This window comes from Chaetodon trifascialis, chromosome 3, assembly GCF_039877785.1.
Source record: "Chaetodon trifascialis isolate fChaTrf1 chromosome 3, fChaTrf1.hap1, whole genome shotgun sequence".
Taxonomy (NCBI): Eukaryota; Metazoa; Chordata; class Actinopteri; order Chaetodontiformes; family Chaetodontidae; genus Chaetodon; species Chaetodon trifascialis.
In genome coordinates this window covers 14,202,039-14,215,933 of record NC_092058.1, presented here as the reverse complement: position 1 = coordinate 14,215,933, position 13,895 = coordinate 14,202,039, and the positions used below count along the sequence as shown (strand labels likewise).

At 40.7% G+C, this 13,895-nt stretch overlaps 1 protein-coding gene across 10 annotated transcripts in view; it reads left to right on the top strand.

Moving 5' to 3' along the window:
• The window catches only part of cadpsb (Ca2+-dependent activator protein for secretion b), a 79,452-nt gene that overhangs the window by 53,232 nt on the left and 12,325 nt on the right, over positions 1 to 13,895 (top strand). For 2 of the 10 annotated variants that reach the window (XM_070958819.1, XM_070958813.1), the window contains exons 12-19: positions 5,164 to 5,300; positions 5,391 to 5,578; positions 6,379 to 6,480; positions 6,580 to 6,643; positions 6,748 to 6,871; positions 9,177 to 9,209; positions 11,889 to 11,995; positions 13,201 to 13,230. In XM_070958819.1, coding sequence (XP_070814920.1) covers positions 5,164 to 5,300; positions 5,391 to 5,578; positions 6,379 to 6,480; positions 6,580 to 6,643; positions 6,748 to 6,871; positions 9,177 to 9,209; positions 11,889 to 11,995; positions 13,201 to 13,230 — 785 coding nt within the window. Of the gene's footprint in view, positions 1 to 5,163; positions 5,301 to 5,390; positions 5,579 to 6,378; positions 6,481 to 6,579; positions 6,644 to 6,747; positions 6,872 to 8,234; positions 8,304 to 9,176; positions 9,210 to 11,888; positions 11,996 to 13,200; positions 13,231 to 13,895 lie in introns of all 10 variants that reach the window. The other 8 variants (XM_070958817.1, XM_070958811.1, XM_070958818.1 and 5 more) reach the window with 5 other exon arrangements.

Sequence of the window (13,895 nt, the reverse complement as noted above, 5' to 3'; positions counted from 1 at the left end):
ACCCCCTCCCTGAAACATTGTGGCACACCACGCGTACATGTTTCACCCCCTGGTGGTCTTGAATGGCACTGGGACCATAACATACACAGCCCTCCTGACTCTGCTGCAGTGGACTGAGAGTCCTATGAAGGTTCTGAGTGATTGACACACATTTTAAATTGTTTGTTCTTCGTCAGTCTACCAGTTTCCTACTAGAGAGTGCACATCACATACGCAAGTGTTCTACTACCCAGGTTTGTTGTGTTGGACTTTCTGTATAACAGACAGAAAATTAAACAAATTAACATGATATGTGAGGATATCCTAAGGATCAACATCTTCAAAGACAGCTGAAAGGGGTACTCCAGCTATTCACTGTTGCCTTCTTTAAAGGTGGGGCACTTTTAGAGATTTTAACAAAAAAAAAAAAAAAAAAGTCCACAGTACATAAGGTAAAATATCCTGACTTTTAGTCCATAGTATGGGTCCAAAATGAAAAACATTGCATCCTACATGTCCCATAATGCAACTCAATAGTGTCTTTCCATTAAAACACCTGGTAAACGCCTACATATTTAAACTCCACACCTCCAGCTAATAATGCAGTTGTAATTATTATAACAGGAGCAGGTGGGAAATAAAATATTCAGTGTGCCTCTGTAATTGAAATGATTGTTCCTGCATTTGGAATTTCCAGGATATGCTCTGTAGAAGGCATGTACAGTCTGCAGGACAAAGCCGAAAGCCTCCTCAAGGGGCTGCAGAGGAATTAAAGAGGAGGTGTGGAGGGAGAGATGTGAGGCAAAAATGCTGCGTGAGGTGAATTTGAATCAAAAATCGTGCTCATATCTCTGTCCAATCTTAACGCACATAAAACAGATATTGATACTATTCAGCTCAATTTGCGCTGCATCGTTATCTCCAATGTTCATCATGAAGACACGTCCGTTGAGAAAACAGACACAGCAGAAGTTAGCTGAGAATCACCACAATTAAGCTTTTCCATCTGTACTTTTCAAACAAGAACTGCTTGTAGCTAATTCAGCATATTTCTAATGACGCCAACAAATACAGGCTGAAAAAACAAACTCAAAAGAGAATACGAGTATCTATCCAGAGCTGACTTTACAACTTTTCTGTCATCACATTGGCTACCCAAATAGGCTATTTATTGGTGTTTTCATCATTGTTTTCACTCAAAATTCAAATTTCACACTGAACTGATCAAAGAAAAGAGGGTGGAGGAACAAGCAGCTCTTAACATGGAATAGACTCAGGAATCCACTTAAAGATAAAAGACCGTTGCTTCCTTATGGGATTTAAATCACAGGAAGACGAGCAAGTCAACCAAGAAACAGTCGGTCATTGAGGCTGTAATTATTCCTGGGGTCACGAGTGAAAAAATACGACATGTGCTCTCTGGACGGGACTTCAATCACTGACCAGCATGTTAAAATCAATAAAATGAAATTTGACTAGTAGAGCGGTCCTAAAAATAGTCAGCGGAGTACTCCTTTAAAGCCTGTTTGAATTAAATACAGCCGTTACAGCCACTTGATTTCTTGCAACCTTTCCAGGACCTTCATAGACTCTTTCCTTTTAAAAAAAGACACAGGCATCTTTTACACATAAAACTGACTGGGAGGGTTTGCTTCATCGGGTAGGTGTATGTGTTTGCCAGTGTCCCTTTTAAAAGCAAGCCTTCTGTTTGATCTGCAGTCATACCGTGACAGTACTTAACGTGTAGCCCTCGACACCTTAAGTACTTGTCCAGAATCCAGAATAAATAAACTGCAGTGGAGTGATGAGGATCGTAAATTCTCTCTTCCTCCCTCTGTCTCTGTCTCTCTCTCTCTCTCTTTCTGTCTTCCTCTTTTTCTCTCTAATATGCCTCAACATCTGTTGTCAAGTTCACATATCCTCACATGTACTCACACACCACCGCCCACAAACTCTCATGTTGGTATAGGTTGTTGTTTTTGAGTTGTGTTTTCTTCTTCATGCTTTGCCTGTACCCTTCTTGAGTAATGCAGCTGCTAGGTCAGGGTCTCTCGTGATTGCTCTCCTCCAGCCTTGTTGCTAGTCTTTATGTTATTCTGGTTTGTCCCTTCTTACCCTGCTGTCTTCTAGCTGGACTCAAGGGTAAGTGCTTCCCTGTAGCCGGCACAGCTCAGATAATCCCCGCTGATTATCTGACAAATGCAACGTTCTTTCTCTCTTCTTTCCCTCTTCTCCTTTTTCACGTCTCGCCTCATGTCTTAGATATTAGTTGATAACTTTTTTTGTTTCTGACGACCTCAACTTGGGGATCTAAGTATAAGCATCCATTCGTGCCAGTATAGGATGCATGTATTTTATTCTAAGAATTTATTATTTGACTCAGTAATGGTTAAAGTTGATATGATAGTTGTTACTGCATAATTGCCTTCTCTCTTTATTCATATTGGTGACTGGATCCCTCAGAGTAAAGCAACATGATGATAAAATGTGACTATTAGAAAAGCAAGTGCAAATTTCTCAGGAAGAAGATTTAACGTTCATTTAAATTTCAAGAGCTATAAACAGGCATCATAAGTGATGCTTATTTTGAAGCAGCTAGACGAAACCCAGGAAATATCCGATGTTTACATTCATTTATTCTAAGACAAAAGTGTTGATGAAGTGTGAATGATGGTGGCAGCCTGTGATAGTTATTTGTGAAAACATACTTCCTGTATGAGTGAAATTTTATTTTGACACTTCCTAAGTGTTGATCATGCTTTACTTCAGAGGGCTCAAACACTTTTAGTTCTTTTTCTTTGAGCTTTTCTCGACGAGAGTTGGCAAATATGTATGCGGAGTATTCTGAATGCCAAAGACAAGGAGTAGCTAATGCCGCCCCTTCTTATGATAAAATACTCCGGATCCTCCCCCCTCCCCCTCCCTCTTACAATAGATGGGCCTGTAGATAGAGGCTAGACCGGTGTTACACCTCCAGCAAGGAGAGATCTCATTTTGATTTCTTTTGACTGCCCTTTGTTTGCCTGAATAGGAGAACACCTGTGTCATGTGTCCATACTTTTGTACAAATACAGGAGTTTTCATTCATTTCCCCCATCTCCCAGAGAATGATACAGTTTTGCCTCTGTCGGCTTCATGCTATTTACCCATGTACTTGCACCAAATTGTATTGCTACCCTATTAGAGTTCTCCGGTAGTGGTATGCCTGTTAGTGTGCTCTGTAGAGATCATGAATACACTGCAACATATTCAAGTATTGTCAACTTGCAAATGCGTAGAGAAAAAAAAAAAAGGGAATGCAAAAAATAAAAAATAAAAATAAAAAAATGCAAATTTGAAAATGGGTCTGCAGATGTGCATGACATTTAAAAGCTCAATGAAAAGTCACACTGTTTTCCAGCATGTGATAATTTATATATGTATGCAGAAGTACTCGCCTATTCACTTTGGGAATTTGCTAATTTTATTTATGGTTGAAGTCATTACCGTTATTGTAAGTTATGATAATGTTACTGTTGAATTGAGTGTATACTGGCCTTAAACTCCATTTCCTCATTTAATCCAATCAAAGGAGATGTAGCCCACTCACTATGTGTCATAGCCCAACCCCAGGCACTTTCTGTTCACTCTATGGATGTTTTCTCACTATCTCAACACTGATCCGACAACATCACTTCCTCTGTAACTTGATCCTGAGCGAATCTTCCTCTCGCGGTCATCACTTTCGCTCGGCACTCGTCTGATCAATCTCTTATTGTCCCATATAACGGTTCTCTTTTACCACCAAATCCTCTTTCATCCTGCCACTGTCTTCTCATCCAGCACTGGGTTCACCTCTGATGCCACTGACTGTCTTCTCTCGGTGTTTCTAGACCTCAGGTGTTAACTGTCCTCCTCTTTTCCATTATGACCTATTTTACCTGTCTTGTCCCTCTTCCTCGAACAATCTCTTATTTTGATCGTCCACAATTTACTTGTCGTCTCACAGGTTTTCCTTCTCAGATTGGAGTAAAACTAAGCTAATTTTCTGAGGTTTAATCCTCCGTAGGTTCCTTTTTTTGAGCACATTTCAGTGAATGTTTAGCACCAGTATTACACCTCTTTCCTCTTCCCTCTCACTGACCTGGAGGTTGACAGATGTCAGTTGTGCTCTATTCGGTACCCCGGCTCTGCCCAGCCAAGATCAGGCCACCACCTCCCACCCCCACTCCCGAATCATAATCACTCATGTCAGTGTCTCATGGACATGACGCCTGTCACTCACACTGAGGACATGACTGCATCTCTTTTATCTATTTTGAATCATCCTCGTTCCCATCGTTTCGTCTCTGACGCTGTATTATTTACCCGGCAAAAGACATTAAATTCAGCCTAGTTAGCTTAGTTCCTGGTTTTTAGAAGTAAAAAAAAAAGATTATTCCACCGATGTTTTCATCACCATGTTTACTGAGTTTATTATAACATCATTACTTTTTCTTTTCTTTTTGTAACAGAAGTTGATGTTACTAATGTTCTTCCTTCATTGAATTTCACAGAGCAGGTTTAGCTTTTTTTTTGTTTTTTTTAAGTTCTCTTGATACAGAGAAGGTTAATGGCAAAAGTTATGAAGCAAGACAAACAATAACAATCAGAAAGAGTTTGACTTTCTAGGATCCAGTCCATAACTTTTTGACCACATAACGTTTTCATTAAATTACCACTTTATACTCTATCTCTGCAGTGTTTTCAGATTAATTATTCTTTTGCCATATTTCTGTCTTTTTTAGTAGCACACGTCCCAATATTTGTCAGGACCTGAGTGACATTCAACAATCGCGAATGGCAGAATCTATTTAATACATTAAGGAGAATGCATCTTATTCTATCCAACCACACGTTTTGGATATTTAGCAATTTGTTTCCCCCTCAAAGCATCAGGGAATGTGACATACTAAGATGCATGCATGCACATACAATAGAAGATTGATAGAATCTCATCCACCAATACATCAAATCTCTTTACGCTGTCTGACACAATGCAAGTTGACAATGTAAGCTGTAAGTGTTTATTATTTGCCCTTAGAAGTAGTAAAAAACAAATCCCTGGTGTTTCTGTGTTGTGGCGAAGACGTGCTGTTTGCCTGTGCCTCACTGATGTCCTTTCCTCTGAAACGTGTTCTTTCCCCTGTGCCGTTGGCTGGATAGATGCTGACAGAGCTCAGAAACATGGCATGGATGAGTTTATCTCCGCTAACCCCTGTAGCTTTGACCACGCCTCGCTTTTTGAGATGGTGCAGCGACTCACGTTGGACCACAGGCTCAATGACACCTTCTGCTGCCTGGTGAGTGACCCTGATATATTTATGGCAGTGGGCTGTTTTTCTTGGCTGATATGCGGCAACTTAATCTCCGTGTGTGTTTGCGTTGTGCAGGGATGGTTTAGCCCAGGCCAGGTGTTTGTCTTGGATGAGTACTGTGCCAGGAATGGAGTTCGAGGTTGTCACAGACATCTGTGTTACCTGCGCGATCTACTGGAAAGAGCAGAAAGTGGGGCTATTATTGACCCCACTCTCCTTCACTACAGCTTCGCTTTTTGTGCCTCCCATGTCCATGGGAACAGGTGTGCCCTAATCCCTTCTTTTATTATGTTTATGCTTTGCAAGTGACATTGCTTAACAGGATTTGAAGACACTTTAAGATCACAACTCCTCTGAAACAAATACAGTGAATTGTATGAGTAGCTTGGCGCTATGAATACCAGAAAAGTACAGAATAGAAAAGTCACCCTCATCTGAAGCATCACAGGCGTTTTTTGTCTCCCATCTGTGTAATTTTGCCACATTTATGTTTCTGTATTTTTATGTTCTGTTATGTTGAATTTCTTTGCAGACTTTTCTGTTATGTCGTTAATCACTTGCATATCTCTACACATTTCCTTGTTTTCTACCATTTTTCTTTGTTTTCTTTTCTCTCTGTCCTTTGTTGCCATAGTCTCTTACTGTCCATATTATTCATCCTCCCATGCGTCCGTTAAAGTCAGAGAGGGCAGCAATTACTGGGGGCCGCTGGGCTATGAGGCCCTAACGTCCCCAAAGAGCTCCCAAAGCCCAGATCCTCGCACTGCCTCTAAACGAGCACGCATATTCAAGTTTAGAAAGAGAAAGGATTCCAAAATACCGCTCTTTCAAGGACAGAAAAGGTGAGACGTTGTCATTTTTTTTGTATGTGTAACACAAAAGGAGCTTAAAAAAAAAAAAACAGATCTCACAAAATTTGCAGTTCGTTCCTTGGGAGCTCGGAGCTTTCAGCCAGTTTTCATATATTTGTTTTTGCTCCCGTTGGACTCAGATGAGAGGTTGCATAGCTTGGACCTCTGCAGGGTTTCAGTGGGGTTAAAGTGTGTGGGTGTGATCCTCATAGGCCAGACGGGCTGAGCACAGTCAAAGTGGACGAGAAGGAGCGCTTTGAAGAGATCAAGGAGCGGTTGCGTGTGATATTGGAAAACCATATTGTAAATTTCAGGTAATGACCAGCTCCCAAACAGAACATTAATTCAAGTGACAAAATGTTATGCCTGTTGTTGTTTTCCACTGATATCACATTTAATGTCTTCTCCTTTAGATATTGTTTCCCCTTCGGTCGTCCAGAGGGAGCACTGAAGGCCACTTTATCTTTGCTGGAGAGGGTTTGTAAAGATTTAAAAAAAGAAAGCCTTTTCCACCCCATGCAACAACAAACTGTGATGTAATGAAAGCAGGTTACACAATTCCTCTGTAATGTGGCCTGCAGGTCCTGATGAAGGACATTGTGACCCCAGTTCCACCAGAAGAAGTTAAAGGAGTGATCCGCAAATGTTTGGAGCAGGCTGCCCAGCTCAACTACCAGCGGATTAAAGAATATGCTAAAATCGAAGGTAACGGAAACACACGGCTCAACATGACATGATGACGGCTGGAGTGAATGTGTCAATGATGTAATGGTGGTGATCATACTGGTCATTAAAATGTCAGCAATGCAGTCATTCTGTATGGTTTCAGATTGAAATGCTCAGTCAGCAGTTGTGTGTGGAATAATCCAGGAAGCCACTTTTTAAAGGATCACACGTAAATTCCCAGACTTCCTTTTTCTGACTCCAGTATGAGATTTTACTTGTTGCTGTTATTTATTTATTTATTTATTTATTTATTTATTTATTTATTTATTTATTTATTCACGTGGTGCATTCACTTGGTTTTTGGTAAATTTGTGTCCATATCCCAAATGATTTGTGACAGTGTGTCGGTCACTTTCTGTCTCTCAGTGCAATAACTCTCTCCTTTGTTTCAGGCCTGCTTTAGCTCTGTGCTGTTCTGTAGGTCAAGTTGGCTTTTGTGTAGAGGTGTGTGAGTAAAAATGCATTCAAATCCAAAGCCCTGAAATCTGTTGATGTGCTGATCTCTCATTGTGCCTTGACTATTCAAGCTGTGCAGTATCCCGGCCTCTGACATTTGATGATTGGACTGTGAGTTCAGCTTAACTGAATGTCCTCTCTGACTCCCAGCTCCCAGTCGATGCACCCCCCCACCCCTCCACTATCTTACTGTAGCTCCTACCTCTCTGACTCCTCCAGCTGACTCTGCCCGTCCCCCTTTACACCCCTGCCTTGAACTACCAGCAGCTCTCCCGTCACCTCTGTCTTATGTTCTTGCTGAAGACCACTATCTTCCGTCCCCTGTCCCTCACTGTCTGCAATGCTTTTTTGTTTAATCTCCTCTCCCACAGTTGTGGGCTTTGCCACAGTTCTCACTTTATTTGACCTCTTGACTTGTGCTGTGATAAGTGGCTTTCAACCAAAGGAATGCTGGGATTGAACGCCTACAAACCAGCATCAGCCACCTGCATGTGCTTTGAGACATAACAACATGGCCTTTCTTTATTGGCATGGATTACATATCAAAAATTACATCAATGACAAGACATTTCATAATGTCTTATTCTCTCTCTCTGTGTCTTTGCATATTCACATGGAAAACTGATGTTGTTTATGCCTTGAAAGAAATCCCTCAGGGTGCTAAAGATACTAAGGATTCAAACCTTACTATCTTGCCATGCTGTGTGAATTTCTGTCCTTGTGAGGTGCCTGGTTCAAAATAAACCAAAAATTTGGCTTTGCTAACGGGCCTCCTGCCCAGGAGAATGTCGTTTTCACCTGGACAGCCCTCTTCCCATCAGCCTCTGACCTCTAGCCTTCCCGCCTCTGACCCCAGCCTCTTGCATGCCCCGATCCTTTTTTATAGGGAAAAAGAGGGAAATGTATGAGCACCCTGTCTTCTGCTTGGCGTCTCAAGTGATGGATTTAACCATCCGTGAGTACCTTCATCATCCTCTCCCCGCCCTCTCTCTCCCTCTCCTCCTCCTTTTAAGCACTCTGTCACCTCCATCCCCCCCAGCTGCCGCCATGCTTGTTTTTTATCTGTGCCTTTTGTCTGTCAGAGTGAGTGGGGAGCGTGCTAGTCGAGAGATCTGAGCGGTGCCACACTGAATCAGTCGGGGGTCCTTTTTTTTAGAACCATCTGTTTGTGATGGACATGAATGAGCAGTCTGGTCTGTAAGCTTCTTTCTTTTGGTTGGATGCCCATTCCTTTGACTTGAATGCATTTTTACATTGCTTACATGGTTATCTCCTCCAGTCATGTGGTCTGATCATGTGTCAGTAGTGTGCTGTGCTGAACAGGTAGGCTTTTTTTTTCACCGTGACACCAGAGATAGTGAAGGAGCATCTGTCGACAGAGCTATTGTATGGGGAGGACAGGAGAAGGTTAGGGTGTACAGGTTTAACAGCTTCTGTTTGTGTATTAAATTGATTCAAGTCAACTCAAGTCACTCAGTGTGTCCTGTCTACGATCCTGGCAGCTGTTTGTGTGTCTTCCCTGTGCACGACAGTCTGAGCTTTGTCTGTTTGTTAACAAACATCTTATCACTATTTTAATTTTCCAATTTTCCACAGGCTAATATATCAGCGTTTCTGTTTTTTATTGTGTGTTTGTGACGTTTGTCTGTTGCCTAGAAACCTCACTCACCGGAGCTGAGATCGTCCCAGCAGATTCTCTGATATGCTCACATGGTGATGAATAACAACTCTGAGCTTCCCCCCTCCCTGTAACGTGAAAATAACCCCAGAAACCTGCTAATTCTAAACATCTCCTCTTTATCTTTTCTCTCCTTTTTTCTCGCTGAAGTTGAGAAAGGTCAAAAGGATCAAAAGGATCCAGGTGAACCCATTTAGCTTGTGGTTTAGCCACAGTGCACGTAAACATGTACACACACACACACAGGCCTGTCCCCTTCACACACATGTACTTTGTGAATAGATGTAGAACACATGCATGCATGCACAGAATTTACCTTCCATACAATTATGAACACTTGTAATACACATATACGTTCTCAATGTCTTGGCATGTTTTAAGCATCCCTTTTTAGAAAGTAAATACTCAGAGATTGTATTACTTTATATCACTCCAGATGTGGTTCAACACTGTTGTTTGTTCTGGAAGATTTCTTTCCATGTACTTCAGCTTCAGTGCAGTGTTCTTTGCATTATTGGGTCAGGGGGTTGCATGTGGCTGAAAAATGTATTAAAGCAACATTTTTGCATAAGAAATTGTAGAGCAATACAATCTCTTACAAAAGGAAGTCACATATTTGCCTACATGTCAGAGTAAAAAAGGGACATAAGCAACATTTTAACGTAACGCTCATCATCGAATGGACACATATTAACATACATTTCAACTAAAGATCATACTGTCCATAATAGGATTGCATATGTACAGGAGTGTCATATATTATCTGATATGATCATACATTTAAATCAAGTTTTAGATACTTAAAGGGTCAATTTAAGAGTATTAGAAGAAAAAAGACGGTGTGTAGTCATGCAGGCAGTTATGGTTTTGCAAGTTAACTGTTGTTTTGCACTTGTCTCGCAGTCAGATAAAGCATGGAGCACTCACAGACGTACATAAAACATAATAAAATGCATAATGCATGTAATAAAAGTGTATAAAATCAAAAAGTAAAGCCCACCACACAAGCCCATTTAAAACAGTTTACATCACGGGACAGCAAAACATAAAACCTGGAGTGCATCCAGCCGTCTTCATCCAACACGACTAACAGCCAGCTGAAGCTATTCGCGTGGCCAACTACCACCATGAGTATGTGAAAAAATCCTTTAGCTTGTTTGCCTTATTTCTCTTGTGATTTTGGTCAACCTGCACTTTAATGCTCCACAGCAGTCGGATGCATTGGATATTGGTGTTCTGTGTTTGAACAAAGCAATCTATCATTTTAAATGCCCTCACAGATATACTGTAGACAAACTGTGTATCTTCTGATTGTAACGCGTTCATGGCTTTTATGAAGCCACAAAGGCCCACTTCGCTTTTCTTCAAGATCAAACCATACAAACCTTTTTCAGATCTACTCCCAGTGCTCCCCTCTTAGGGCATTATGACCGCAGAATATACAGTTACTGTAATACAAATCCACGTGATCCATCCATTAGTGTCGATTAAATGTCCCTGAAGACGGTGACTCCAGTATTATATCGGCTCTTTAAATATCTCGGATTACCCCTAATGACAAACTCAACATGAGGATTGAAAGTGTAACCTAAATCAGGGTTTCTTTGTTCTATTTTACAACCAGGACCCCAAAATAGATTTTGTTTCCATTTGGCTTGAGCAGAAATAGCTGAGGAATGTTTGAAAAATGCTCCTACTTGGTAAAATATGAGAGTGGAAGCAACAAAAGACCCCCAGTCAGTTGTTTTATGTAGAGTTGCGTATATATGTGCTTTTGATTTCAGATTTGTGTAGCCATCAGTTCCATGTTCAGATGACACGCCTGTCATTCCACGTAGTCGTACTGTTTGAATAATCCCATTTCATGACATGTAACTGTCTTATCAGATCATTCTGTCAGCAAAGGTACAAGCAAGCGATTCGGAGCTTTTGCAAATTTGTAGACCAACGTTGATTAGTGTAAGAGGGCCAAAGCAGCTTTTAGTGCACAGTACTTTTGCCCATGGCACTGTAAAAATATTCATTAGAACATACCTGAAGCCATTCAAATGAGCGTTAACTAGCTTCTTAATTCATGAGGTGAAAACAAAGCATCCAATGAACCAAACACTTTATGCATTTTACTGTTTTGAGTGTCTTTACTAACAAAATCTGTGACCTGCTTCAAAAAAAGTAGTAGTGTAGTGTTGTCCAGACATTAAAGACAAAGTTGAAAGTCATTTGGAATTGCACAGATAATACCTATGAAATTCTCTTTAAATTATGTGAAAAAAGGGCTCTAAATGGCATTTGAATATACTTTTACAATTTTTTTGAATATCTGCAGAGATACAGTTCACTAAAAGGTTTGATTAGAGTCAATAGTAGAGTATTATATGATTGTATATCTGGATATGAACTGAAAATCTTAATTTAATGGGAAAGCTCGACATAATGAATTATTTTTACAGTGTGCTCTACAGTGTGTTTTTCTTCTACCGCGCCATGCGACAGCTCCTTATACAGATGGCTTATTCAGTACCGCTTCACAATATGCATGTTTTTTGATGCACCTCCATCTCAACGCCACTATTCTTGTGCCTGATACTCCTCTAGCATCAGTCTGACTATCCCACAAACATATCAGCTCTGTTGCTTTATGTCATGCAACCCAAAATGCATACAAATGAGAACACGCTTTACTTGTTAAGGGGGTATGCTAGGTAAATATCACAGCGTAAGTGCTGTGTTTATACTTTTCCTAAACAGTCAAAAATATAGACAGGAAAAAAAAAATCTTCTGAATAGTCATAAAAATCCCCCTGGAATCCTTCTCTGTGCTTGACTAACCACTCATCCCTCACCCTCATCCTTTTGTCTCAGAGAACGTAGGCCGCTTAGTCACGCCTGCCAAAAAGCTGGAGGAAACAATTCGCCTGGCGGAGTTAGTCATAGAGGTCCTCCAGCAGAACCAGGAACACCATGCGGAGGTGAGTGAGAACCCTCTCCTCCTCAAAACACTTTCCCTCTATACTCTCACTCTTATCTCACTCCGCCCCACAACAGGGAGTTAGTCTTATTATCGGTCTTCTATAAATAAAGCTGCTTTCATCTCTGGGTAACTTAAAAAAAACAACTTTTAAAAGATGAATTTAATTTAGGAAAGCTCTAATTGGTGTTCGACAGACCATGGCTGCATGGAATCAGTGCGCTGTGTGTGAGCAGAGACTGTACATTAGACAGAAAATGATATCATGTGCGCAGTTCATAGATCAGTGTTGCAATGTTACAAAAGTCACTGACAGCGTTGAAAAATGTAACGCAGGCCAACACACGTCACTCGCAGCTTCTGCGTGCTCTTAATATGTAAAGCTTGAAGACAAAAATAGCCAGTGGTGGAAGGAGTTCTCAGGTCTTTTCCTGAAGTAGAAGCACAGGAGGATTATCGCCTAAATATATTTGAAGCATCAAAAGTAAGTAAGTGCTCCACAGAGAATGTCCCCTCTGTGTGTGATATCATTAGATATTTCATTATTAGATTAATATTGATGCATCAGTGAGAGAGATGCTAACATGAGATGATTAATGGTCGTAAGGAAGAAAACACAAAGGTCTGCTACACAAATCTATCTTCCTTTTTTGGATTTGGATATTTATATTTATATTTATATTTATCTTTTTGGTTCTTTTGGTGAAATACTGGATAATTGTGCCTCACCTCCTCATAGAGTTGTTCAAAGGAAACTATCTTACGTCACATTTGACACATTATAAGGATTGACAAGCAAAATCTATAACACATATAACAATGCATTGTTTCATAAGCTTCTGATATGTTTTTCTATGTAAAATATTAATCTGAAAAGTAACTTGTGACTTTTGCAGTCAGATTAGTGAAGTGCAGTAAAAAGTACAATATTCCCCTCTGAAACACTGTGGGATAGAAATATAAAGTAGCACGAAATGAATATACTCAAGTTAAGTACCTCAAAATTGAACTCCAGTGCACTACTGAATAAATGCTTCTTTCCACCACTGAAAACAGTATCATTACCCTGTTTGCTGCTATAAACACTGAGCTGAGAGGAAAGCATGATGGGAATGTGCAGTTGTGTAGCTCTGAAGGTCATCCAATGTGATCTTAGTCTATACAGATAAAGCAGATTTATTGTATCTCTCTGAATATGCTTGACAGGCGGCAGTCACAAGTTCTGGAGATCAATCGGTACAGTATTTTTATTTCTTTCTCCTCTTCAGTCCCCATCACGACCCCCCTGTATGGCATGTGCGCCACTATGGCAACAGGCACCTTTCTAGACAGAATGAGCTCATAGACACTGTAGCAATGGGTGGGCTTGTAGGCTTAGAAGTGACGGCAGACTTGTTTAAAAGTGAAAAGGCACTGTAGCTTGCACACAACATAATTGTGATCATAAAGCATGTTCATCGGGCCATAAAGAGGTTTCCTTTCTCTCCAAGCATGCTGAACCAGTAAATTTCCCAAAGTATGCTCCATGTGAACCTTTGAAGTTTGATCCACCATAAACATTTGTTTCCCCTCCATCCAGCGATTAATTTCACAGTCCGCACTTGTTCAAGCATTACTTCCCCAGCTTCTCCTCTTCCATCCCTCTCTGCTGTCTATTTGTAGCTTTAAAAACCCTTCAAGAGAAATGCCTCAAAAATACATTATTGCTCTGTACATCTTCCTGTGTTCTCACTGTCATATGATTGGTGACTGTCCAAACAGGGAAAAGAGGTATGTAGTAAAGTTGAATGAGAAACTCTCATAATGCACTCTGCATGTCCAGTAGATGATGCCCCCCCTCCCCGCTCAGAATCAGTACACCCTCCCTCAGGATTGGTCCCTTGACACGGCTGCATTGACAC